The sequence below is a fragment of the Manacus vitellinus genome, unplaced genomic scaffold (assembly GCF_001715985.3).
Source record: "Manacus vitellinus isolate BGI_N305 unplaced genomic scaffold, ASM171598v3 scaffold_9_pilon, whole genome shotgun sequence".
Classification (NCBI taxonomy): Eukaryota; Metazoa; Chordata; class Aves; order Passeriformes; family Pipridae; genus Manacus; species Manacus vitellinus.
This window is the reverse complement of record NW_021940917.1, coordinates 913,856-940,998: the sequence shown is the minus strand read 5'-3', so window position 1 is coordinate 940,998 and position 27,143 is coordinate 913,856. Positions and strand designations below refer to the sequence as shown.

The 27,143-nt window shown below is 38.5% G+C and overlaps 1 protein-coding gene across 6 annotated transcripts in view; it reads left to right on the top strand.

Annotated features, from left to right (window-relative positions):
- PCSK5 (proprotein convertase subtilisin/kexin type 5) overlaps positions 1-27,143 on the top strand; it is a 249,914-nt gene that overhangs the window by 13,633 nt on the left and 209,138 nt on the right. For 5 of the 6 annotated variants that reach the window (XM_018085965.2, XM_018085967.2, XM_018085964.2 and 2 more), the window contains exon 2: positions 10,522-10,626. In XM_018085965.2, coding sequence (XP_017941454.2) covers positions 10,615-10,626 — 12 coding nt within the window. In that variant the 5' untranslated portion in view covers positions 10,522-10,614. The remainder of the gene's footprint in view (positions 1-10,521; positions 10,627-27,143) is intronic. The other variant, XM_018085966.2, reaches the window with a different exon arrangement.

The following is a 27,143-nucleotide window of genomic DNA, read 5'->3' as shown; positions in this document are numbered from 1 at the left end:
CATGAAAAGGTTTATTGCTGGCAATATACATATTCACTGGAAACAGTGTGACCAGTTTAGGTCACCACATTAGTAATTTTGAATGTTACAAATTCTCTTGCTATTAATGTGCTTACTAGTTTTATATTGATGTTTAAATAACTGGATAGAGATTTAACAGTGTTTCTAACTTTGTTAAAAAATAAAACCTATTTTTTAATTACCATTTATACTGTTTGCATGAATGAAATAGTTTTGTCAGAACTTTGTCAACTCTCATTCCTATGCTTTATTATAATTACATATCAGAGAGTACAGGTGAAGAAACATTACAAAGAAACAATAATCCTTAGACTCTGGAGTGGTTGATTATGTACGGAATATGGCAGTTCTGTTTGCTGCTTAAATAAACATTCATAATACTGCGTGAATATCCATCCTCATTGTCTCATCAGTTTACATGTTTCAGAGATACAACATGAAATAGGATTGGAAGTCAATAAAATAGTGACAAAGCTCATTTCGGATGATGCAGTATGTCATTTAGATGTTTTAAATTACAGAGTAGTGAGTTAGGAACAGGAAAAAGGATTTCAGAAAGTAGTGGCAATTTGTTTGGCCTCCTCAAAATGTTAAATGTATTTGTTTCCTTTTCGATGGCTTCATTTGTGGAGGCTGTGTACTGAAAAAAATATTACTATACTGGAACTGGCTCCCCAGAGAAGTGGTCACAGTACCAAGCCTGACAGAGTTCAAGAAGCATTTGGATAATGCTCTCAAGCACATGGTGCGATGCTTGGGGATTGTCCTGTGCAGAGCTAAGAGCTGGACTCAATGATCCTTGTGGATCCCTTCCAACTCAACATATTCTGTGATTCTATGATATTGTCTAACAACTCCTTTGCAGATAAAAGAATATGTTTTTTATGGCTTGAACTTGCAAATGCTTGATTACTGCATTGAAGTCAGTTGAAATACAGCAGAGGTTAATTTTGTTTGTTCAGCATAATATAAATACACTTTGTTGCACTCCTTTTTCCTTGCAGAAATAAGGTGATGACTCATCAGGCTTGAACTACCAGTTTGCGTTATGCTGTTCTCTGTATTGAAAAGAAAGTATAGAAAAGATTAATGGGAATGAAGGCAGTAATTGATTTCCTTTTGAGAATTTTCACAAAAAAATGTAATGTTGCCCTGGAACTGCAAACCCACGATCAGAGGTTGCTGAGCAACCTTGCATTACTTTATTTGACAGGGACATGAACTTGCCAATTGCTGCAATGCCACATTAGGCAAAGCTCGCAGTGAGACTGGGGTTGCAGTTATTAATGCCTATCATTGTACTTGAGTGGTAACATTTCATGTGACAGATGTAGCAATGGGTTCCTTCACCATTTCCCTCCAAATATTTTAGGTTCATATATCTCTTGGAAAACGAAACCTGCAATTCATAAAACCCTGCCCCCTACCACTCCCTGCACAATAATTAAGGACCTTATGGTCATTAATTTTTAGCTACTTTTTAAAATATTGTTCTAATAATCATAACGTGTTTATCAGTCATAGAGAAAAGGTGGATGAAACCCTTACGGACCTTGAAAGTTTCAAGTACTATAGTGAGATTTTTTTTCCAATTTAATGTTTGAACAATCAACACGTATTTTCAACTTCTCACATTTTATTCATTCCAAGCATCACTGAGGGCATATTTGTATACCCTCATCTCCAGGGAAGGGGTACCACATAGCAGATGTTCAGAGGGTGCTAATGCGCAGCACACCTCAGGTTGAAGGAGGGCTGCCAGCTCTTTGTCCTCCCATAAAGACTGATGCATGTTCTTCTCGGAGCTGCAATGGGGAAGGGTAGGGGCCAAGCTCAGGCCCTGCTTCCATCATAATTTTTGGAAGGAATATGTATTTACTGTAGTCTGCTGTTACCTGTGAGGTGTAAGGAACAGTTCTCTCCACTGCTTGTCTATGTAGAACTCAAAACATCATTTTCACCTGAACTTTATTCAGACAGCTTTTCCTTGGCTGGGATTTCCTTTCCTTTTACCTGGGATTTATGTTTTTATGATTTGGCTTCAGTATTCTTCTTTTTTTCCCTGCACTTTTTGAAGTAGCGTTGTTTTTAGTGAAATATGATCAAAATATCTTTTTTATTTGAAGAAAATCAGTTAACCTCTCCCACCTTTTAGAACTCAATAAGGCAGAAAGTAATTTCAACAACAACAGGATTTATACAAATATATAATATAAAAAAGGTTTCACAATCCTCTTTGGAAGGATTGTTCATCCTATATAGCAGGAAATTTATTAAAGTTTATTAAATTTATTAATAAATCAGTGTAATTTAGTGTGTGTTAGAATAAAGCTATAATACAGTTCAAATGTATATATTTTAATATCTAAATTAATCTTACCTCCTGGTTTGTACTAAAACTTAGTTGTGGCTTAGTTGAACTTGACAAAACTTTTGGTGGTTTTTTTTAATGATGTAAAACACTTAATGTTGCTATTTGCTATTTCGTTGTTAGGTTTTTTTTACTTTATTTCTCCGAGTAATTCCACATGTTAAATAAGTTTACTGACAGAGCACTAGAGGTACTGTAATGTCAAAAAGCAGAATTTCATTTGACGATATTTGTTTTAAAATACATCTCTACAAAGTAACCTTTATGCAGAAGGTAGGATGTAGGAAGCTTTTACCAATTTACCTCAACTTTTTGAAAGTTATAGGTCAATTAGGAGTTTCAGGGGAAACTTAACTGGTTTTATATTGCTAAATATATTTTATAATATATTTTTAGTAAAACATTTATCTATTTAGAGAAGTAGAATTTTGATATTGAAAAACATTTTAGAATAAATCTAACTAGGAATTCAGAATTCTAAATCTAAATTTAGATTTTAATTTTAATTATAGTTTAGAATAGAGACTATAAATACGTTTAGATTATACTCCGGAATGCAGTAGAAAGCCTTGAAAAGAAAAACTGTGAGAAAAACTATTTTTTAGAGGTAATCCAAAATGAAATATAACAACTCATGTTGTTTCCACTGCAAATTGAAATTTTTTTTGATGTTCTTATTAAGCTGCATTTTTACTTAGTTTAGCTAGAGTAGTATTTTCTGAGAATTTTAAAGCTTCCTAACATATAGATAAAAATTCAAATTCATATTAAAATTGTCAAGTGACTGTGAAAAAAACTTTTTTATTGAATTAGAATGATATCAAGAATTATAATCGATCTCAGAATATACTGACAAAGGCACATTAAAATTTAAAGGCTGAAGTTTATTTTTCAATTGAAAGAGTTATTGTGCTACTTTATTTTAAAAGCAAAATACAGCAGCATGTAAGCAACAGCAGTGACATTATCTGAAAGAACATAATGCAGAGCTACTTTATTTTAATGGCTGTTATTAATTTTTGACATTAGCTGTTTAAAAAGCCAAACTGTACTTTTGTAGCTCAAAGTAAATGCCCAGACAAAATTTCTCCATGCAAATAGCTGAAACATAAATGATAAATACAAAAATCTGGAGTGGTGTATTTTAATTCAGTGAGGTGATACGCTTTTCTTCCTATTTAAACAGGAGAGGGAATGTCAATGGTTAAGTGATAAACCATTAGCATGTTTCTACAGTGTTGAAGAGATGCAAACTGATTTGTTTCTGTGAAAGTTTTGGTGTTTCTGCTGTAATAGCCCTGTATTTTTTAAATTTATTTGCCTATTTTGGAGTTTTGTTTGGTTTTCAGTGTTTGGGTTGTTCAAAAGGGAACCTCATTTTTCCAGCTGAACTATCCTGTCCTCCAGACCAAAGGTTTAATAAACTGAGCAAGAACTCTTGATTACAATATAGGGTTTTTTCTGTCCAGGAAACTCAAAAAATGCTTCAAGAAGGAGAAGTGTTTTTAAGACCAAGCCCAGCTTGTTCAGTGTCACTATTCAGGAACAGCAACATCAGTTCCCTTTAAAACAAACCTGAAGCAAAAAGAATGTGGGAGAAACAAAGATATGAACTGGCAAGTTAGGCTATTCCTACCTCAAGCACATACAGAGATGTCTTCACAGTTTGAGCTGTTGAATTTTTGTTGGTTAATTCAGCTTAAAATAGTGGTGAAAACTGGGTTACTTGGGCATTTAAGCGTAGCTGGAATTCAAGCTTATAGTGTAGTCTGGGTTGTATCTGCAGTGACAATGTGTGTTCACGCCCACAGCATCTTCTTTCTGCTGTTGGTTTGAATTGTTCTACTTAAATAACTTTGGACACTGTATCCCATCTGGTAGATATTTGTCTAGTGTACAGATTCAGACACTCTCTAATACAGAGTCTAAACATTATTATTTTGTCTTTTAGACTATTAATCAGAGCAATATTATCTTTGCCACTGCAGTTCAAGATGACCGTAGTGTTCAGTAGGTGGTTTCAGCTTTTTTTTTTAATGTTATCTTTTTTTTTTCTTTTTTTTTTTTTTTTTTTTTTTTTTTTTTTTAATGCCTGTAGTAATCCAGGCACAGTTTTAACTCATACAGCGTAGTGTAGGATATCAGCCCAACAGGTGGGTAGCAGACAGACCAAATATTTGGATAGAGGCCTTGTCTTAGAAGTTGGAATTTTAGATTTCAGGCTGAAAAAAGTCTGGAGGGCCTATGCTTATCTCCCCTAAATCAATTTTTGTGAGAACCACAAATTGTCTAAAACTGAAAGAGATTCAATCTTTCACTTCAATGAGGTGAACATCTGTGGGAAAACCTTCCTATTATTTCTTGTGAATGACACATAGTAGGTGAAATTCCCCATTATTATGAAAAAAAAACCAAACAACAAAACCATAAAAAAGCTTTCAGTCTGAGGTTTTATTTGGGAGAGAAAGAGCCCCCATCTCAGTCTGCAGCTCAGATGGGGGAGCAGCTCTGTGGTTGTCCTTATGGTGGTTGCTCTTCCAGCCTCAGTGTGCTGGATCTGTTGGTGGTGACCCAACAGTAGGGTTTTGGACAAGAAAGCTGAAGGTTGGGAAAGTGTTGTCACTGTGAAAAAAACCCACCCTAGCTCCCACAAAAACTCCAATACACAGTTTTGCTTCTTACAATACGAATCAAGTTTAGGTTCCACATCTTGAATGAACGTGCCCTTTACAGATATGAGTGCTTTAATTTGAGTAGGTCAGTGAACAGCTAATAACCTCTGCAGGGTTTCCTTGCCCATAAATGCTGAGATGAGAACCCTGGATTTAAGAGTCTTAGTGCTTAAGTCTGGAGGGACACAAGAAGGAAAGGGGTGGCAGTTTTCTGTAGTATCAGTGTGAACCTTTCTATACTTATGGATAACAAGGGGCCAACAGGGATCAGTAAAGGCTGTGGGCTCACTTCATGAGATTTCCTATTTAAATTTTAAGTGTTCCTTGCATTTGGTCTTGTTAAACCTTATGAGATTCCCATAGGCCAAATTTTCAAGCTTGTTCTGGTCCCTCTGGATGGCATCCGGTCCCTAATGTGTCAACCACAGCTTGGTGTCATCCAGGCTGTTCCGTGATTCTATGAAAATGTTAAAAATGTTGTCACATTATGCAGAGTACACCAGAAATGATAATTCAGAGAAAAACGAAAATGCTTCAATCTGAAGAAATTTAAAAGTTTGAAATGGAGTTGAAGTGATTTTGTTAAAATGGGATGATAATAGTAAACCTGATAAACTTTCTTCATGTCTCTGTTTTTGATATTTTCTTCTGACAGGGACTGTAGTGGTTTGGAAATTTTTGCAAGACAGGAAGGGTCATATCTTCAACCCCATGTGAAATACATCGATCCACCAATTTATAGTGTTTTATGTTCCAGGTCTGCACAGGGCGTTTCTGCACTTCTTTGGCTCTTCTAGTGCTTTACAGAGTTCAGAACCAAATTTGGAGCTGATCTGTCTTCCTTTCCAAAATCCGTTTAGAACCAAAGTCATTAAAGACTGGAGAAACAGGGACCCAATTCACTGAATCAGCAACATATTGTTTTCCATTCAGCCCACTGGGAGAAGAGCACTTTGCAGCTAGATGTTTAGAACATGTGTCTCTTAAAAAAAGCTAAGAAGCATCTCTTAGGTTCCTTCACAGTAGCTGGAACAACTTTCCTACTCATGTTCAGCTGCACAGAAGTTTCAGCTGTATTTTCAGAGCTTAGTCACATATGTCAGTTTGGTGATCACATAAATACATTTGAAGTATATTTAATAGTTAGCTTTAGCATTTGTGTTTCCCTAGAGAGTTCATGAGGACACAATGCAGATGTAGATGAGTTATGTACTAAATTATCTTAATATTACCTTAGACTATAAAAGAATATATGGGAGAAATGTTTTTCAAGAATAAGCTCAGAAAGTTTGGCTCTTGTTTTGTATATCTTTAAAATTCAAACATTTTCTAAACTTTAAATAGAAAATAAGACATGATAAATTTAAAATTAATGTGAATATGTGGATGCTTTGGTTTTCTGGGATGCCACTTTGATATTGTAGCATTGTTACTTCTAGAAATTATTTCATCCTTGAATAAATAGAGTATAGAGCAACTAAAATGTATATATAGATCTCTTTAAAATGTTCAGTTATGAATATTACTTCTAAAGAGATTAATTCTCACCTACCCCTGCTGTCCGTTCTTCTTACTTTTGGCCAGGCAAATCTGGATCTGTCCTGCAAATTAAAAAGGAGGTTAAAAAGATTTCCCAAGGATGGAAGTGTTAAATTGCCATCAGTTTCTAGTAATATTAGAGTAGTTAGCTCAGGATTCTGGTGTTTCTGTCTTTGCATTGCTTTCCTCTGAGAGTGCCCCTAGGACCTGGGAGTTAAAAGTGTAAAAAACAATTTAACAAGAACATACATAATGATAAGTTTTATTGTGCTGTAGTTCCATGGTTTAGCTCTTCCCCTAGTGGTCCAAGGATTTGGAAGGTCTTAGTAAATTCCCACTAAGGGAAAAGAAGGCAACAAAATTTTTAATAATGCTGGTGTAACTTTGCTGTGAGAGGCACAGTGAATATGAATTAGATTTCATTTAAAAAAATTGGGATCCTTTTAATTCCTTGACAGTTATGAGCTATAGCTGTAAATCTCACAATTTTAAATAACCACTGCTAGTATTAATAATCGTTATTATCTAAAACTCTGGTGCTTGGAAGACATGGCTTTGCAATTGCCACATGAAATTCCCAGGGCTTAGTTCTATCTCCTCAGCTCAAGGTCTCAGAGGGAGTACAGCTGTCAAGGATGACAAAGCCTCATGCTGTCCTATTTGGGCTGGAAGGTAGAACACACAGATCCCTCCAGTCTCTTCTAGTAGAAGCTAAACTGTAGGACCTCCAGAAGTGCTATTAGGTCATCTCCTAAATTTGCTGTTTTGGGTGCCCTCAGAGTGGTCAGCTAGGGCTAGCCTTCGGTAAATAACTAGAAAAATAAACCCCTCAAACTAATGCGAGGACTGGGTGATACTGAGACCTTTGTAACACAAAACAGGATGGATGCTTATTTTCCCTAAATATGACCTTTCTGTTTATGCAATTCTGTGAAGTGGTAAAATACAGTTACCTGTCTGAGCTGAGTCCTTTCACTGATATGTATGCTTCTGTAGACACACACTGATAAAGTAGTGGCTTTCTAATTTACTCTCAAGATGGCAAGATCTATAAAAGTTCAGTAACCTTTGTAGAATAGCCTGTTATGGTGAATATGTGCTTCACAGGTTTCTGAGGACTTAAGAAGCAAGAATAGCATTACTTCCCAGCAGTTAGCACTTCAACCCTGTTTGAAGCTACTGATCAGTCCAGGAAACATCCAGGAAGTAACTGATTACAACCCTCTGTCTCAGGGTAGCATGCTATCACCTGCACTAGTGCTAAGCCTGGCACCAAACTTCAGTGGTTGATATAAATGCTGGTAATTCACAAAGGGTGCAGCAGAAACCTGGCGATACAGAACTGTGCTACAGGCTGTTAAAATCAGAAAAAACTTCAGTTGCTGTACTGAAAATGAATGGCTTAGAACAGAATAGAATCAAATAGGGTAGGGTAGGATAGAATAGAATTGGAAGGGATCAGTCATCTAGTTGACTGATTTGAGGGTTGACCAATAGTTACATCACGTTATTAAGGGTATCGTCCAAATGTCTCTTAGATACTGATGGTCATGGGGCATTGATGACCTCCCCAGAAACCCTGTTTCACTGTTTGACAGTCCTTCTGGTAAAGTAACAGATCCTAAACTCCAGTGTGAACCTCCCCTGATGGCACTCTGAACCATTCCCACACATCCTATCCCTGGATGCCAGGGCAAGAGATCAGCACCTCCCTCTCCTTGTTCCCTCTTCAGGAAGCTGTAGAGAGCAATGAGGTTGCCCCTCAGCCTCCTGTTCTCCAAACCAGACAAATTCTGTGTGTTTAGGTCCACTTAACAAGCCATGCCTTCCAGGCCATTCACCAGCTTTGTTGCCTTCCTCTGGACACATTCAAGGACCTTCACATCCTTAAATTGTGGGCCCCAGAACTGCACACAGTACTCCAAATGAGGCCCACCAAAGCTGAATACAGTGAGATAACCACCTCCTTTGTCTGGCTGGTTATACTGTGTTTGGCCTCGCAGCTGCCTGGGTACATGGCTGAGTCACATTGAGCTTAATGCCAACCAGCACCCCGGATCCCTCTCTCAGCTCTGCTCTCCAGCCACTCCTCTCCCATTTTACACTTGTACCTGACATTACTTCATCCTCAATGCAGAATCCAGCATTTCAACTTTTTAAATTTCATTCCATTAATCATAGCCTAATGGTCTGATCTGTCCAGATCCCTCTGCAGGACCTCTGGTCCCTCAAGAGAGTCAGCAGTATCTCCCAGTTTGGTATAATCAGCAAGCTTAAATTCTATATCCAGATTGTTGATAAATATATTGAACAGAACTACTCCTAGGATTGAGCCCTGAAGAACAGCTGGGGTGACTGATCACCAGCCAGACGTAGCCCTGTTCACTACAGCCGGGCTCATCCATGCTACAGAGTTGTACCACTTCAGCTGGAATTGCCTTTCAAAGAGAAGGCAGCATGAAAATTATTCCAGTGCTAATATATTTTAATTAGACTTAGATAAACCAATTCCTTTTTAATTTATGATAAACTGAATTTTTTTAACTGAATGTTTTGTTTATTTGACTTCAACTAAATGTGAGTCACTCCTCCTGAAATGAAGATATTGATGGACCAACTACACATATTTGGGTTAATATCTTAGGCCCTATTGCAGTTTTCCCCATTAGGCAAATTGATTTAAATTGTTGAGATTTTCTGTCAATGTTTCTTAATAGTATACTTTGATATTGTCTCAAGATTTTTGTTTTCTAATATTCTAAAAGTATATTCTTGGAATTTTTCACGAAGTTATTTCCAGTTCTCTTTGAGTCTTTACTCTTCAACTTTCAAGTTTCCTACATGTGTGTTCTTACAAATGTAAATTCAGAATACTGTGGGATTTTTTAAGATTAAAGTTTCCAAGTGTTGCTCCATCCTCTCTGGTGATTCCATTAATCTCTGTTTACAAAACCAAGCCTGTTTCCTGAGGTCACTTTGAGTTTCAACTTGAAATGACAGTAAGCTCAATTTTCCCCTTTTTTTGCTCATGATTGAGGAACTTGAAACTAAATTATTAAATGTCATACAAGATTTGCAGTGTGATAGTAGGTCAAATTCCAAATTATTTGGAAAGACATTCTCCCAAAGATGGTGAGACTGAATGTTTGTTTTTACTTGAGTGAAGCTGAAGTTTCAAATTATGAATGTTTAGATAGTGATGACTCTGAAAGGAAAATTTCTTTTTCAAATTGTGAAGACCATCTTAGTTTAATATTAATATTTATGTTGCTACTGTGTACTGAAGGGATGAATAAAAAGCATTTTTATTGTACCATTGTGAAATTGTGATATTTGTTATTTTGCATTAATTGATTTTGTACCTCAAGCGAGTTATTATCCTATGAAGTTATCATTTCCATCTTTCTTTCTTTTACTTCTTTTTTACCTGCATTTGGTAGAAAGAGAAAGATATTCTTGTTGGATAGTCTGATGCTGTGAATACCCTTTTAATAATTTAATTATATAAATAACCAAATCTAGTCTATTTTACAATACATTTCCTTAAGCAAACTAGCTGAAATGCTTTTTAATAACCCTATAGCCATTTGATGATTGAAATACTTGGCATTTGAGGACGGTTTGGATATAGATTGATATAGAATTACTTAAAGTACTGCATATAAATTAAACATTAAAAAGGTAGATACAGCCAGACTAAGCAGCTCAGTTATAATCTTTGGTTATGCAGCTACTGCCTGAAGGATACTCCATCTATTTCATATCGTATGTCTTTCTTTTGAAAGATGATCAGTGGGTTCAAGTAACATTTCAGCACACAGGAAATTGCATAATTTATAGACTTTAAGAAATGAAAAACAGAAAACCAGTTTTCATAAATTAAGTCTCCTTATCCTCTTTTCTTCCCTGCTCTTACAGATTGGAACACTGAAGGATTACTACCACTTCTACCATAGTAAAACAATTAAAAGGTCAGTTCTCTCAAGTAGAGGTACCCACAGCTTCATTTCAATGGAACCAAAGGTAAGAAACTCCACACATGTGTCTGAGGAAAAAGCCTTTGCATTTTTTATATGAAATATTATCCCAGAGGACATTCATCTCAATGGCATACAGCATTACAAGAATTGACACACTATCTGTTTTCTAAGGTTCTGCTTCTCATTAAAACAAAGTGAAGACAATACCATGCTATTAAGTATGTGCTGTTCTTGGAACATGAGGTCCAACATTATTCCTGGATGAGTACAGGAATTTTGTTAATGCACTAATCACTGTGCTGTGCCTCTCTGCAAAACCACATGCATAACATTTATGTCTACAGATCCCCTTCTGTAAAACAACTAGCTTTCAAAATGAAAATGAGCAATGTGGGATGGTACAATGTTTGAGGGAAGTTTCTCTTGCTTTTTTTTGGTCTTTTTTCTAGACTTGGTTTATGAGGGAGTAAGAAGAATACTCTATTCTGTGGTCCTTTTGGTAGTTCCTGCTGTTCTTAATTTTGAGATCTGTTTGAAAAATAGTGCCATTTCTTTGTAGTATACACTATAATAGGTAACTGTCAACATAATTTAATTACTGATTTATACTTAAGTATGATATCCTCTTGTATCTCTACTCAGGACACACTTTGGTTTTAATCCTTTAATTTCATTGATTAGTAGCTTCATCACTAACTGTAGGATTGGATTTCCTCTGGTTTTCTTTCAGAAAGGAAGTTTGGTGAAGATCTGATTAGCTTTTTTTATGCTGTTCATGCAATGCAGTTTTGCCAACAACTCCCCAAGCCAGTAGTGTGGTCATAACAGAGTCAAGCTTTTTTAAAGTTATTGGATGATGACCGTTGTCTGTGAAGGATTTGTCAGGTTTTACTTGACAAATAATTTAGGAGAAGTAAAAGTTACCAGTAAAAGAGTTTGAAGACTCTACAAATTGAGCATCATATAGGAATATTTCTGCAGTCTGGAAAGCTGCATTTAGAGCTGAAGTTCCTCTTGAGGATGGGACAAGACTAGGAAAGTGCACACAAGGCTATGTTCACTTCTGTGTTAAGGCTGAACTGCTTAACCCTTAAGAGCACCAGTAGCTCTGCTGAGCAGTGTATGTTGGGGATTAGTTAGCAAATGATCAGGACCTAAATCTCTGTTCCCATCAGTACTGATGCCCACCATTCAAACAACAAGCACTGCACACAGAATAGGTGAAAATGCAAAAGGAAGGGAAAGTGTTCACGTCTGTGTCAGTCCATGCTCTTTCTGTGTACACAGAGTGGGAGAGATTTACACACAAGTGCGCAAGTTCACATGAATGTACCACCATAAACTTTGGTGTTAAACCCAGCTTCCAGGTACCACTTCTGCACCACTGGCAAACCCAAGACTACTTTGGCAAGAATAGTAAGAGACTCTAAGGCACAGCAGAAAATCAGAATTATCATTTATTTTCCAGTGCTTTCCATATTACGCCATTTAGACTTGTCCCCAATATGTGCTAATGCTGGTATGGAACTTCTGATTTCTGAAGTGATTTACATATCACTTTAATATTGAGAAGCTCTGGTGAGGGTCATGTTAATGATTCTGTACCCAAAGAGAAACCAACAGTCTAATACCTAGGTCTGGCAAAAAGTGTTTGTGCTTCACTTTGTGACTGGATCACTGAATCTGAGCTTGAGAACTCTTGTGTGGCTGCAGACATGTCAATATATGGGCATGCATTTGTAACATGATGACCACTTTGTCCTCAGCGTGTATAACATTTAATGATTATTAAAGCAGACTGGCAATTAATTGTATTAAATAAACTGGTCCTTTTAAAATAAAAGGTTTAATATTAAATAAGGCGCATTGCATTGCTGTGAGAATTTGAAAGGACCATCACTACTGTATTTATGAGTATGATGGTATCTAATGCCAATATTTGCAGCAGATTAGATAACGTGTGTATTTGTGAACAAAGAAACACTGAGCTTTGTTTATTTTCCACATAATTTAATGGTAGTTTACTTAATGCTTAAAATCTCTCTGTAGCATGCACTTGTTCTGTGCTTGCTTCAGACCTGGATCACTAATTTGCTTCTTTACAACGTTTTAAATGATGGAATTCTTATTGAATGGTAATTTATTATGTAAATAGCTGGCATATAATGGAAGAACGATTATGAAATTTGGTATTTCTGAGCAATTTGCATGGATAGTGTTTGATTTCATTGTGTGAATGTACAATGAAAGATGTAGAAGTAATAGAAAATCTTGCTATCGTGGATTTCAGTTAATGAATTGCTTTGAAGATCTTTCTTCTGGAAAAGCCTCTTGACACTATTATAAAAGCTATGAATAGATCCAACAGAACAAAATAATTGGACATGGCACTTAGTACTGTGGTCTAGTTGACAAGGTGGTGATTGGTCAAAGGTTGGGCTTGATGATATTGGAGGTATTTACCATCCTTTATGATTCTGTGATAAACTTAAGATGTGAATTACACATTTTGACGATTTCCTCAGCATTAACCTGCATTAAGCACATGCCATCTGTATTTAGATGAAAAGATAAAGGATATGCAGTATAACACAATTTTGTCCATTATCTCCATTATCATCCACATCCTTGCCTAGAAATGCTACATTTTCATCTAAAAATGTAAAGAATTGAGTTTTTTTAGGAAGAAATGCCCAAGTGAGGTTTTAATTTCCTTAACATAGATTGTAATATAGAAAATATGAAACATTGTTTTATCTACATCATCTTTTCTAGACCAGTGTATAGTTATGTGGTGTTTCTTATGTGTTGATAGGGAAGCAGAAGTGAAAGAAGTCTGTGGATTCGAAGGAGAGATCAGTACTATGCATCAAAGCTAATAACTGAATGAAATCTATTACAGAGGTTTCTGGTCTCTCCAGCTCATGTGCTGTTTGTAGTTGGCCTTGGGCAGGGGTCAATGAAAGCACCATACCATGAATTGAGAGCCTTTTTTAGCTCCATAGGGTTTGCAGAGTTATTTTGGTGATGTTACAATGCGTGAAACAATGGGAGCAGGAGCGAAAAGGAAGTGGGAAGAATCAGTCCATAGCTGAAAGGTATCATGAAGCTCTAATTCAACTATTAATTAGTTGAGTGTATTGCTGGTAGGGCCTGTATTGAAAGCAGAGGATTACGGCACTTCCAGGGGTGGGAATAAGGAGCTGAAGTGTGCATCTGGGTTTGCTGCTGTGGTGAAATAAAGACTCACAAAGTTAGAAATATTGCAAACAAAGATTGAAAACACTGTCTGAAAGTCAGACTTTACATAAATAAAAAGCATAAGGAAAATCAGGTGGAGCTCTTCTAGTGAAGAGTTTGCAATTCTGATGAAATGTGAGTTGAAGTACTTAGGCATGACAATAGTACGTGGAGTTTAAATGGACAGCATATCTGAGAAAGCTGTCTTTTTATACTGAACTGTTACATAAGATGAGTTTTAGTGACAAGCTGTGATAATGAATTTGTGACTCATATGGTAAAAAATATCCCACAGAATAAGTATTAATCCTAGAAGACGACAATTCTTAAGGTAATAAAAGGCAGCTTTAAGAGGGATAATATATTCAAACAGATATACTAAAGTTTGTTCCATTTTGCTTATGAGATCCCCAGTGTTTCACATCTCAATGGAGATCTGAAAAAGACGTGGACCATAGTGATGCTCAGAAATGTAGAATTAATAATTTGTGTTCCTGTAAAGTGTCACATTTATCAATTTTGCAGCATTAGTGTTTGTTTATCAATCTCTACTAAGATGACAGCTCATAGTTTTTTCATTTTAATTAATTTCAGGTAGGTTTATTTGGGGTTTGAACTATTGATGGGTCAGGTTCATTCATCTTTGAGAAACAGAAAGATTTCTACTAAAATAAGAGGTAAAGCTGCCTAATTTTAGGAAGATACTCTGCTGGAGCATGATTTTGCAGAAGTGTCATACCTTTGTCAACTCTTCTCCGGGATCAGAATACCTGGGAAAACAATACTCCAGACATTTACATGTTATCCAGCCTGAACTCACCAGACACAGAGCAGATCAGTATGATGTGGTGATAAAAAAATGTTAGAACGGGGAAGGAAAGGGAAGAAGTCTTAACCTTTGCAATAACAAGCTGAACAGAACTCTTGATAGCAGCATGTAAAATGTTGGCAAGCATATCTTTGATTACACCAAATGATCTGAGCTGTCTTCAGGGCATAGGAAAGTAATGGCAGAATCCTGTCCTTATTACTGGTAGGACAGTTGTGTTCTTGAGAGGGTGGAGGGGAGCAGAATTAAAGCAGCCACGAGTAACCTAGGGCTTCTAAAAGCCAGCACCATGGACTTGAAGCTTAGAGAAATTCAGATGAGAATGTTGTTATTTGTAAGATTGTGTTTCATATTGGCAATGCTATGTGTTTTGTTGTTAAAGCTTAGTGAACAAGAAGATTTTATTAGCCAAATAACTCAACAGTTAAACAGTGGGATCAGGTGAGTTACTGATGTCTGTGTGGGTAGCCCTGACATATACAAGCACACAGGGGACCAAGGGTCAATACAATGCTACTTGGTTGCAAAATAATAGGAACTGTCATGCTGTTTTCATGTTCAGAGTTTGACTGTGTTTCTGGTATTGGGTTGGTGCAGAACCCACCTGGAGTGCAGCATCCAACTCTAGAATCCTCAGTGCAGGAAGGACATAGCCTTGTTGAAGCAAGTCCAGAGAGGGACCACAAAGACTGAGGACTGGAGTACCTCTTCTATGAGGAAAGACTGAGAGTTGAGTTCTTTGTCCAGGCGAAGAGAAGAGTCCAGGGAGACTTTATTGCAACTTTCAGTACTTATAGGGGATCAATAAGAAAAATTGGGACAAACTTTTTAGCTGGGCCTGTAGCTATAGGTCAAGAGGCAATGGTTATAAACTAAAAGAGGGTTGATTCTGCTTAGTTATAAAAAAGAAATTTTTTACAATGAGGGTGGTGAAACCCTGGAACAGGTTGCCCAGAGGTGGTAGGTGACCCACCAAATTTTGTCACATAATGGTAATTTCTCTTCATTTATCTACAATAGGTAGATATGTTTAATGAAGTTAATTGTCACACTAATGAGACAGCCTAATTTCTGAAGAATAAAAGCTTTGTTAATGTCTAATTCTTTTACTATATAATGTGATAACTGACTTTGCTGTTAGAACTTAAAGAAACAAAGGATAATCACTGAAGCTTCCTAGTGGAATTACCTTTTGATGTTTTCTACTAAACACAGCAAAATGACCAGTAGGAATTCAATGTAATATAATTTTAGAAAGGAGAAATGTTCACTGTTGGGAAATATGGAAGTTTTTCTTGAAATGTATTAGTATTTGATTTCCCTTTAATCATGACTATCCCAGTTGTTGGCACCTGCCTCAAAGGGGTTTTGTCCCTCAATATATCTAATTGCAGGTGCTTTAAAAAGGAATATTAAATTAGATTCCAGTTTCCGGTTGCCAAGTCATTTTACAGATCTCCTTGGCAATGACAATGTCATTGTTAACTTTTGGAAGAGAATTGGAAAATTTTTTGAGATGTTTTAGCTGGTTCACTTCCTAATTAGTGTAGTGAATGAGGACCATCCCCCCCCCAAAAAAAAAACCCCAAACATTATTCCACAGGATTATGGTCTTTAGCTATTTTCACATTATTATTTTCTTAAGATGGTAAAGCGATTAGCAAGGAAATTGAAAGACCACAGCATGGCAAGGAGTTGTGTCAGGATTTTGACCAGAGGTTTTTTTGGGGGAAAAAACCTTCAGTGCCTCAGCCTTTTTATGAATTTTTTGCAGCATCACAGAAACTCAGTGTCAGACCAGCTGTTAAATATTCCACTCCTGCTCTCAGCAGTCTTTAGGGATTGTGGTAGAGCTACCGTTATGGTCTGTAGACTTCATGGTCAATGAGGAAGATGTCAGTTGACTTTAAAGTGGCAGGCAAGGAATCAGCCATCTCTCAGAGAAGTGGCTAAAACTTTCTGAGATGACAATATTCAAAATTAGGCATTGGGTTCCTTTTTGTTTAATGTATTGAAATAATGAGAACAAGGAGGAAAAAAACTCTGTCTGTATGTTGCTTCATCAGAGGACACGACAGCATTGCAACCACGGAGTTAAAGTTTGGAGAAATTGTTTGGGCCGCATGCGCTCCAGTATGGTGCAGCACACTGTGAGAGTCTTCAGCTGGCAATTGCTTTGAGCACGGACTAGTAGAGATTGCATCTGCTTTGGCTGAGAGTGCAAAAGGTACACGTGGCATGTTGAATGGCTAACTTAATTAGGCATCACTGTGTTCAGCTCGTGTACCTTGAGTTAGAATGGTTTGGGTTGGAAGGGACCTGAAAGATCACCTAGTTCTAGCTCCAGTTTAGAGTTATCTAAATCCTTTCTGAAGTCTTTTTATTCTGGGATAAGATTTTCTCTGCGCTTCTCTGTCAGAATGCTTTCTTGCTTAATGGCTCATCTGTCTGGTTGGCTCTCCCTGTGCAAGCTGGGAATGCTCATTCTCACTCAAAGTGAGACCAAAGGTACGTACAATGCATTTGCAGGCAGATCACATAGACTCGTACAGCTTTGTTTTGCAAGTGCAAATGATATTTAAAAAGACCCAAACAAACAACAACAAAACCAAACTCAAGGAAGAGCCATTTGCAGCCTAAAAAGAAAAGGGTGTTACATTCCTCTCACAGTTCAGGAGCTGCTCAGCCTTAACAATGACAAAAGCACTTTAGGTAGATTTATATGTGGGAAATTTAAGCCCATAAGATTACAATTTCATCATAGCAGTTATAAATATGTAAAAGCCAAGGGTTGTAAAGAAAAGCTCTTGACAGTCTTTAGTCCTTAGGTGCTAGTAGGTGTTAATATTTCAGTTTCTTTACAGTTCTAGTAAAGCAGTACATACTTCTATGTTTTTTAGCAGCAAAGTGGGTTTATAGGGGAAAAATGATAGGATGACTAAATTTTTTTTAAAAAAATAAGGAGAATTAGTCCTTTAATTTTTAATCTGTATTCTAAGAACAGCAGAAGACAGCGGCCCTGACAGCTGCAGTGGTGTTGTGTTACGCTAAGTGTGCTTCAGCTGTAGTTGGAGTCAGTTTGCAAATTGGTGGTTTGGCTACTGGGCTATAAAATTGCTGGATGTTAGAAAGAGTCAGAAGAGGAGCAGCTGAAGAGATCGTAGTTTTGAACCATGGAAAGATGCACCATTCTGGAAGCAGCTGATCCTGCAAGGCCAAATGTCAAAATATCAGCGGGGAAAGATTGAAAGAAAATATATTTTGGATAGGCACATCTTTTAACAGACTGTCTACAAATGCAACAGAACAGGTTCTATACATCATTTCCTGATGAGATCCAGCTTCCTCTGATGCTGATGATATTGGTTGTAGTGGAGGATGTTAATAAAAAAAAAGGATTAAAGTTCCTTTTTTTTTTATGCTTTTGCATTTGGAAAACATTCTGGCAGTAATGTATGTTCCTGACTTAATGCTCAAGTTTTTTCTGCATCTGTCTGCCTACTTCTACAGGCAAGACAATCATATTTCATTCCAGTGGTTGTTGTCTCACCCAACTATTCTAAATGGTGGACAGCAAGAAATCATGAACTGCATAGATAAGATAAGGCAGGAACAGGGAACTGGAAAGACATCCCTCCCCAAAACAAAGCAAAAACAAGAATCTCCCCACTACCCAACTTTTTTTGTGTAAAAACCTCCTTTCTCTTGCAATCATTTTAAAAGCCAATGCCACTGGAAAGCCACTAATCATCCTTGGCTGATCTGTTACACTCCAGCAGTTTTAATGGCTCAGAGGAGGTGCCAGGCACCTACATCCTGTTCACAGCTGTGCTGCTTGAATGTGTGCAGCCTTCATCATACAACTTTGCTCCTTCCTGCTTCTGACTCCCCACCTGCAAAACGTTAACGATGCTGACACTTGAATAAAAACTTCTGCAAATGGCAAATGCACAACAAGTGCTATGTATTTTATTCTGTGGAATTGTATTTCTCTTGTTGTCGTTTTATGAAGCATTTTACGAACACAAGCAACATTTTAGTAGAATAAAACACTCATTCTAAATCCATATAATCCACTTAAAGCAGTCATATCCATTGGTGTGTTGACTGTTACTTACATAAGCTGTGTTTAACCTACATTATTGTTAGACATTATTTTTCCTGGTTGTTTTATTTTTTTTACTCTGAGGAGGAATAAATGCTGTCACTCGCATTGACACTGAAGTTTTAAATAAACATAAAGGCCAGAATATTGGTTTATCTGTACTTTTGTAAAGGATACAAATTAAAAATTTCTTATTAAGTGGGTTTACCAAACTGAGACTCAATCTCCTGTATCATCCACAGATGTAATAACAATTTTGTGTGATTGTATAATAAAACCAGAATTTCCAGATTCTAAAAGTTTTTCTGTTTTCCAGGCTGTTCTTAAGAAACTGTTCTCCAAAATACCGTTCTCAATACACTCATAGTCTGTAAAATCAAAAGGAAACATTATGATCATACAGTCAAACCATCTTTGACTAGATGTCACGTAGCTGATCAGAATTAATTCCTATTTGGTGCAGAGCATAGGTATTAGAAGTTTTCCAATTTCGATTAAAACTCTGCCAACAATGCAAAGTATCCAGAAGGGTTTAGGATGTTCTCTTTTTGCTTTATGTGAGATTATTTAGCTTCAACTTTCAACAATTTCACATTGCTGTAACTATTTGTGAGTCTTAAGAATACTCCTGTTTAGCAGTTTGATGACCTGCAAATGTGTTTGGACACTGTGACCTAAAAGGCTTCCCTTTTCTCAGCTAGGAACAAATCCTAATACCACTTCCTTGTGGATCTGTTTTTCTCTTCTTTTTGTCGTATTTGGGCTTATTTCTTGAGTCCTTGCTGTATCCCTTGAGTTTGATGCAGGAAGCTAGCAGTAGATTTGCAACCCTGCTCAGCGTAGATGTATGGTAAATTTACATGTAATTTTATAAGCCCAAATGCACTGTAATGAGGTAGTCTGAAGAAGACATTTGGGTAATTTGGTATTGTCGCCATTTCGAGGAGACTGAGATTTCTTACCATCTCTTTTGACTTTCACACTGTCCTGGCAAATAGTGGAAATGCAGTCAGGTGATTAGAGCTGTTGTGTGATGCTAATGTATGTTTGTTATTCCACAATTATCCAGTTTTGTATTGGGCCCTCCTATTGGGGTAAAGGAACTGCATGAATGCTTAGAAATACAATAATAGTACTAATAGGAAACCATTGCAATTTTTGAAGCTCCTGAAATGTCTTCCCTGGTGAGAACAGACATCTTCTACAGCATCTCATATTCTATCCAACAAAGCTTAAGTTTGTATACTTTAGAAGATACACGTTTGCACATTTGAAGTTTGTCTTGGTTTGAAAAAAAAGGGTTTTATAAGGACAGAGAATATTCATAGACAGTAATCATATGAAGAATCACATTTATGTGAGGCCATTTTGAAGTCCTTTTATCCCAAGAGAAGACAAAGTAGAAATAGCTGATAAAGATTGCTATTGAATCATATTGAAGCGTAGATGGCAGAAATTTTGTCAAGTCTGTAGAGACCATGCTGCAACCCTCTAAGTGGTCTGATTGGAAACTGAAAAGCTTTAGTATATGCAGTTTAAAAATCTATCCCGTAAATGATAGCCATGGATATAAAAATCTTTATTTTCTTTTCCCCAATTTATAATATTACAAGTGTTGTGTATTATCAATCCATAACAGAATGACTGTACTCGACACATTTCAAATGTCAGAATGTGCACAGGGACCATCCCAAAGTTGCAAAATGGAAATGTTGCCCTTGTTTCAGCTGGGGCTTTAAAATAAATAAAACCAGTAACTAGCAGGTTCATTAATCAAGCATCACTCCAGCCTTTTTGTTGTCTGATTTGCAGAAATTGAGACATAAGGCCTCCTTGGAAGCAGTGTCAGCATTTTGCGGGGTGTGAAAATAGTGCTTCACTTGGAAAAATATTTGACTTTATTCAGCCTACTGAATGTAGGAAAAGAAACTTCAGTCCTTTTTCATTTGACTGGGGGTTGGACTGCAATGTTTCCTTAGACTGGTTGTATGCGTCTTTCACAGATTATTTTAAATGGTGCTGATAATGATGTTTAAGAGATACAATAATCAATGTTTTAATAGCAGATAACTTTGCTGATAGGTGCAAGGCTGGAGTTCAGTACCGACAGAGCCAGCTTGTTCCAGAGGTGACAATGCTGACAATTATCCTCTATTGATTTGAAGTGATAGATCAGAGACAAACTGTCATCATGGCTAGGCTTCGCGAACGAAGATTCAGAGACAAACACACTGGCCACGAAAGTGTGGTGTTCCCCAGTGCTCAGTATCGGGGTCAGCCCTGTTTATTATCTTCATTAACAATCTGGATGAGTACTGAGTGCTCCCTCAGCAAATTTGCAGATGACAGCAAGTTGGGTAGGAGTGTTGATCTGCTGGAGAGTAGGAGGGTGCTGCGGAGGGATCTGGACAGGTTGGACCAGTAGGTCGAGGCCAATTATATCAGATTCAATAAGGCAAAGTACCAGGTCCTGCCCTTGGCTTACAACAACCCCATATAGGCTGGGGAAGGAATGGCTGGAAAGCTGACTGGCGAAAAAGGACCTGTCAGTGCTGGTCGATAGTGGCTGAACGTAAGTCATCAGTGTGCCCAGGTGGCCAAAAAGGCCAGTGACATCACTGGCTTGTATCAGAAATAGTATGGCCAGCAGGACCAGAGCAGTGATTGTCCCCCTGTACTCGGCACTGGGGAGGCTGCATCTTGAGTTCGTTGTCCAATTCTAGGCCCCTCACCTCAAGAAAGACATTGAGGTGCTGGAGCAAGTCCAGAGATGAGCAACAAGGCTGGTGATGGATCTAGAGAGCAGGTCATATGTGGAGCTGCTGAGGGAGCTGGGGATGCAGAAAAAGAGGCTCAGGGTAGACCTTATTCTTCTCTACAGTTGCCTGAAGGAAGGTTGTAGGAAGGTGGGAATCAGTCTTTTCTCTCTGGTAACATGTAAGAGAATGAGAGAAAATGGCCTCAAGTTGTGTCTGGGGAGGTTTAGATTACATATTCAGAAATTTTGTTTCCCAGAAAGGGTTGTAAAGTATTGGAACAGAACTGCCTAGGGAAGTGGTGGAGTCACCATCTCTGGAACTGTTGAAAAAACCTGTGGATATGGCATTTGAGGATGGTTTAATGATGAACATGGTGGTGGTGCTAGATTGACTGTTGGACTTGATGGTCTCAAGGGTCTCTTCCAACATTAATGATTCCATGATTCTAAGAATGGTTAAGTTGTACTACAAAGGTATCTGAAATGCCAGAGAACTAGTGAAATTGGGTGATGTAAAATATGCCACTGATACTTCCATAAAATGTAAAATCCAATAGAACACTGATCAGTGAAGAGACTACTGAGGAGATGTATTTACTTTGCTAACTCCAGTATACCACTGTTCAATGTTATATATCACTTAATTATAAATTAGCACATGCAGATATCTGAAGGACTTAAATGATTTATGACAAGAGCTGTAGGACTAGTGTAAGGAAAGAAAAAATTCCATCCAAAATTTCTAAAATTTTTTAATAGATATACTAATTGCTATGGTAAAATAAGCATGAGACCCAAGATATTTCAGCGGCTAAATGTTATACTCCAAAGCTATTTAAGTTTAGAGAGCTTAAAGTTTTATCCCCTAGTGGACATTGAATCAGCCTTTCAGTATATTAAGATGATGCAATTTTAGGCCTAAGTTAGATGGAGTTGTGACATATCAGTTTACGTTCAGAGTGATATCAACAGTAATCCTCATGGTATATTGAAATTCAAGATTATAGTATTGCAGGACTACATATTACTAGCTACTAACATTGTGTTCAATGGTGTAAGCAGAACTTTAGGTACTGTACCAAACAGACCTATGAATAAGAGATCTCTTTTTAAATTGTGTTCGGAATTGTGAGTTTGTAGCTCTTGTTACAAGGTGAGTTATGTGACCTGTGGCTAAAAATTATAAACTATCTTGTATAAACATAGGAGTTGCTTTGAAGCTCACGCAGATGAGACTTCTGCTCAGTATTTCGAGGCTGAGTAATTTTAGAAACTGAACTAGAACATCTGAGCTGGTTAGGGCACTTCAGATCTGAGGAAGGGAAAAATCCTCAGCTGCTTGAGACATGCTTTGCCTGTGACAGCTGGGGCTGGTGCTGCTGGAAGCCACCAGCCGGGAGCCCAAGTTCCCTGAAACTTGTTCTCAGCTCTGCCACAAAGCTGCTGTGATTTTGATCCTGTAATTTTGAGCTGCTCTATGGTCTGATGTGGTACCAGGCACAAGAAGGGAGGAGGTTGGGCAGAGGCGGTGGCCATGTTCACTCATTAGTTACTTCAGTTGTAGCTGTGAATAGAAAACCTGTCAAGACTACCCCAAGAAGAGAAAATGTGGATCCTTTTGCCTTTCATTGTTCCCTGTTTTTCCAGTCAGACATGAATCCTGGCCTGCAACAGATACACTGAGCTTCTCTAGAGTTTTAGTGTGATGCTTGCCCTCCCCAGCAGCTCTGGCTGCTAATAAACTGCCTTGGGACAGAGCCTCTGTATCTTCATCACTAGCCATGCTGTTCCCTTTTCACAACTTACTCCTCTACAGTTTTACTCCTAAAGGATGAAGAACAATTTGTTGCCACACAGTTTTAGGCTGATATGTATGGATTTATGCAAAGAGCTCTGAGCTCTAGGGGTAGGAAGACTGCAGTGGAAAGACAAAGGGTATTTCCTTTATATTAAAATCCACAGCTGTAGACTATCCTACCTCATGGATGTGGAACTATACTGCTACTGCTACAATTCATCGCAATTATATAGCAAAGCAGGTAGAAACCACTGAAGTCATATCAGGACTGACTGGCTTTTTTGTGGCTATAAGGTGGAAAAATGTGCATTGAATTTCAGCTTTTGTCCATGGGTGACACTATGGTAGCTTGCCCTTCTGTTGTGCAAGATGTGTGTCTTTGGGCTTAAGTGGTCATTTCAAGGATTCTCTGCTGCCTTCTTTCCTCTTCTGCTTTTCTGTTTTCTGCTCAGCCTGTATTAACATCTGTTTCTTTTTTTATCTTGCTTTTTTTCAGAATGTGTAGCATAATTATGACAACTGCTTTGATTGTGGATTGTCATTGATCCTTGCTGAAGAAGCACTTTGTCAATCAGCAAAAATGCATCACATAGCACTGCTGGAGTCCCTGACTTTTTATCCAACTTTAGAACCCTACATTTGTGAAATGGTATCTGCAATTAATTTTCCCTACTCTTGACCTATGTCAACATCTGCTTTACCCAACTGTCTTCATCTGTTTTTATGATGCAAACTGGCTGCTGCTATTATCAGTCAAAGAATACTGATAGGTTAAGAAAATATCTTGGTTTTTAATTATGATCAAATAACCCGCACAAAATTGTTCTTAAGCTGAGCAGTACAGTTTTGGAGGTCTTAATTTTGTGATTGCACGTGGATAGCCAGAAGTGTGTCAACAGTCTTCATCGCTTTTCCTGCATTCCTGAATAATGGCTTGGGTCTCAGTTGTTCACTAACCAGGATACGTCCTCCTATGCCCTTCAACCCTAAATCTACTGACTTTTTGTTTTTTCATTACAAGGTGAAATGCAAAAAGAGAATGCTGTTGAATTATATGCTTAAGTAGAGCTGGTATCACAGAAAACTTCATTATGGGACAGCGAAGGTACTTACTGGTTTTGTTAGAAACATAGAATCATAAAATGGTTTGAGTTGGAAGGGACATTAAAGATCATCTTGTTCCAACCCTCCTGCCACAGGCAGGAACACCTCCCACTAGACCAGGCTGCAAAGCTCCGTCCAACATGGCCTTGAACATTTGCAGGGATGGGGTATCTACAGCTTCTCTGAGCAACCTGTTCCAGTGCCTCACCACCCTCACAGTAAAGAACTTTCACCTAATATCCAGTCTAAACCCACTCTCTTTCTGTTTAAAACCATTTCCCCTCATTCTATCACTACACTCCCTGATAAAGAGTCCTTCCCTGTCTTTCCTGTAGGCCCCCTTCAACCCCTTCAAGAGCTGGAAGGTTACTGTAAGGTCTCCCTAGAGACCTTCTGTAGGTTAAACAACCTGAACTGTCTCAGAATTTCCTCATAGGAGTGGTTTTCTAGCCACCCAGTCATCTTCATGGCCCTCCTCTGGATATGCTCAAACAGGTATATGTCTGTTTTATCCTGGGGACCCCAGAGCTGGATGCAGCACTACAGGTGGGGTCTTATGAATGTATAGTATAGATGGAGAATCATCTCCCTCGACCTGCTGGCCATACTTCTTTTGACACAACTCAGCATACAGTTGGCCTGCTGGGTCATGTTCAGTTTTTCATCTAACAGTATGCCCAAGTACTTTTCCACAGAGCTACTCTCAGTCTCATCACCCAGCCTGTATCCAGCTACAGGATTACCCTTATCCAAGTGTAGGACCTTATAATTGGTCTTGTTGATTTTCATGTGATTCACGTGGGCCCACCTTTCAAGTCTGTCAAGGTCCCTCTGGATGGCATCCCTTCCCACTAAGGCACTGCAGAATCACAGAAGGGATTGGAAGGGATCCACAAGGATCACTGAGTCCATCTCTTAGCCCTGCATAGGACTGTCCCCAAGAGTCACACCAGGTTCATCATCCAAACACTTCTTGAACTCCATCAGGCTTGGTGCTGTGACCACTTCCCTGGGGAACCTGTTCTAGTACGCCAGCCACCCTATGAGTGAAGAACCTTTTCCTAAGATCCAACCTAAACCACTCCTGACATAATTTCAGACCATTCCCTCGAGTCCTGTCACTGGTCACCACAGAGAAGAGATCAGTGCCTGTCCCTCTCCTTCCCCTCATGAGAAAGTTGTAGACTGCAATGAGGTCTCCTGTCACAGCCCGGGAGAGTAAAGGGTCTGACCACAGAGATAGAGTGAGGGAAAGTGATCCTTTATTACAGGGGCACACAGGCTTTTATAGGGGTATTGAGGGAACTTACCAGAAGGGTAGATGGAACTTGGGAGGAGCATGCTAAACAGGGACATAAAAGGGAAAAAGGGGAAGGTCTTAACCATAAATGGGGAGAAACAACCATGTAAGGAGTGACCAAATAAGGGAGTGCCGCATTGCAGCAACTGGGAGCCAATCAGAAACAAGGGGGAAAGCACGGGTACAGAACAAGGGGGAATTTTTATATAAATGAATAAAAGGGGTACATTAAAAGGTATAAAACACAATGCCATAAAGCGTAGACTTTAACATAACATCCACACAGCTCCAGTTTTCATCTGAAGGTGGTAAAAGTGGTATCTTCTAGAGTTCCACAGATTTCCTTTACTGTCTCTTGTTCAAACTTCCACATTTTGTAGCTATCAGGATTTTGGTTCTCCTCAGTCTCCTCTTCTCTAGGCTGAACACGCCAAGTGACCTCAGTCACTCCTCATACGGCTTCCCCTCAAGGTCCTTCGCCATCTTCATTGTCCTCCTTTGGACACTCTTTAATAGCTTCATATCTTTCTTATATTGTGGTGCTCAAAACTACCACAATATTCAAGGTGAGGCCACACCAGTGCAGAGCAGAGTGGGACAATCCCCTCCTTTCACTGGGTGGCTATGAGGTGCCTGATGCCCCCAGGACATGGTTGATCCTCCTGACTGCCAGGGCACTGCTGACTCATATTCAACTGGCCATCAACCAGGACCCCCCAGGTCCCTTTCCATGGCACTGCTTTCCAACATCTTATTCCCCAGTCTGTATGAACTGGAGTTTCTGGGTTTGCCCCATCCCAGGTGTAGAATCCAGCACTTCCCTTGTTGAACTTCATATGGTTGGTGATTGCCAAGTCCTCTAATTTTGTCGAGGTCTCTCTGCAGAACCTCCCTGCCTTTGAGGGAGTCAGTAGCTCTTTCCACTTTTGTGTTGTCAGCAGACCTGCTTAGCATCCCTTCCAGTTCTGCATCCGAGTCATTTATGAAGATGTTGAAGAGCACAGGGCCTGAGAGGGAGCCCTGCAGAACCCCACTAGTGACAGGTCAGCAGTCTCATGTTACCCCGTTCACTATTACCCTCTGTGCTCGACCCGAGAGCCAATTGCTCACCCACTATGTGATGTGTTTATCCAGCTGTGGGCTGGAGACTTTGTCCAGAAGGACATTGTGAGAGACAGTATTGAAAGCTTTACTGAAATCCAAAAAGTAGGAACTGTTAGAACAATTTTTCTCCTATGGCCTGCTCTGGGACAAACACAGTCTTACGTTCTGTCCCTGAGAGTGCCATCCTCACTCCTGTCCTTTTCCAGGAGGGTCTGTCAGAACTCACATGTGTGTGAGTGTTGAGATCCTTTAGGATCCTTTAGTCAAGAATGAAGTGTGCTAGATACAGCATGAGAACAACTTCACTAGGAGGGAGAATGCT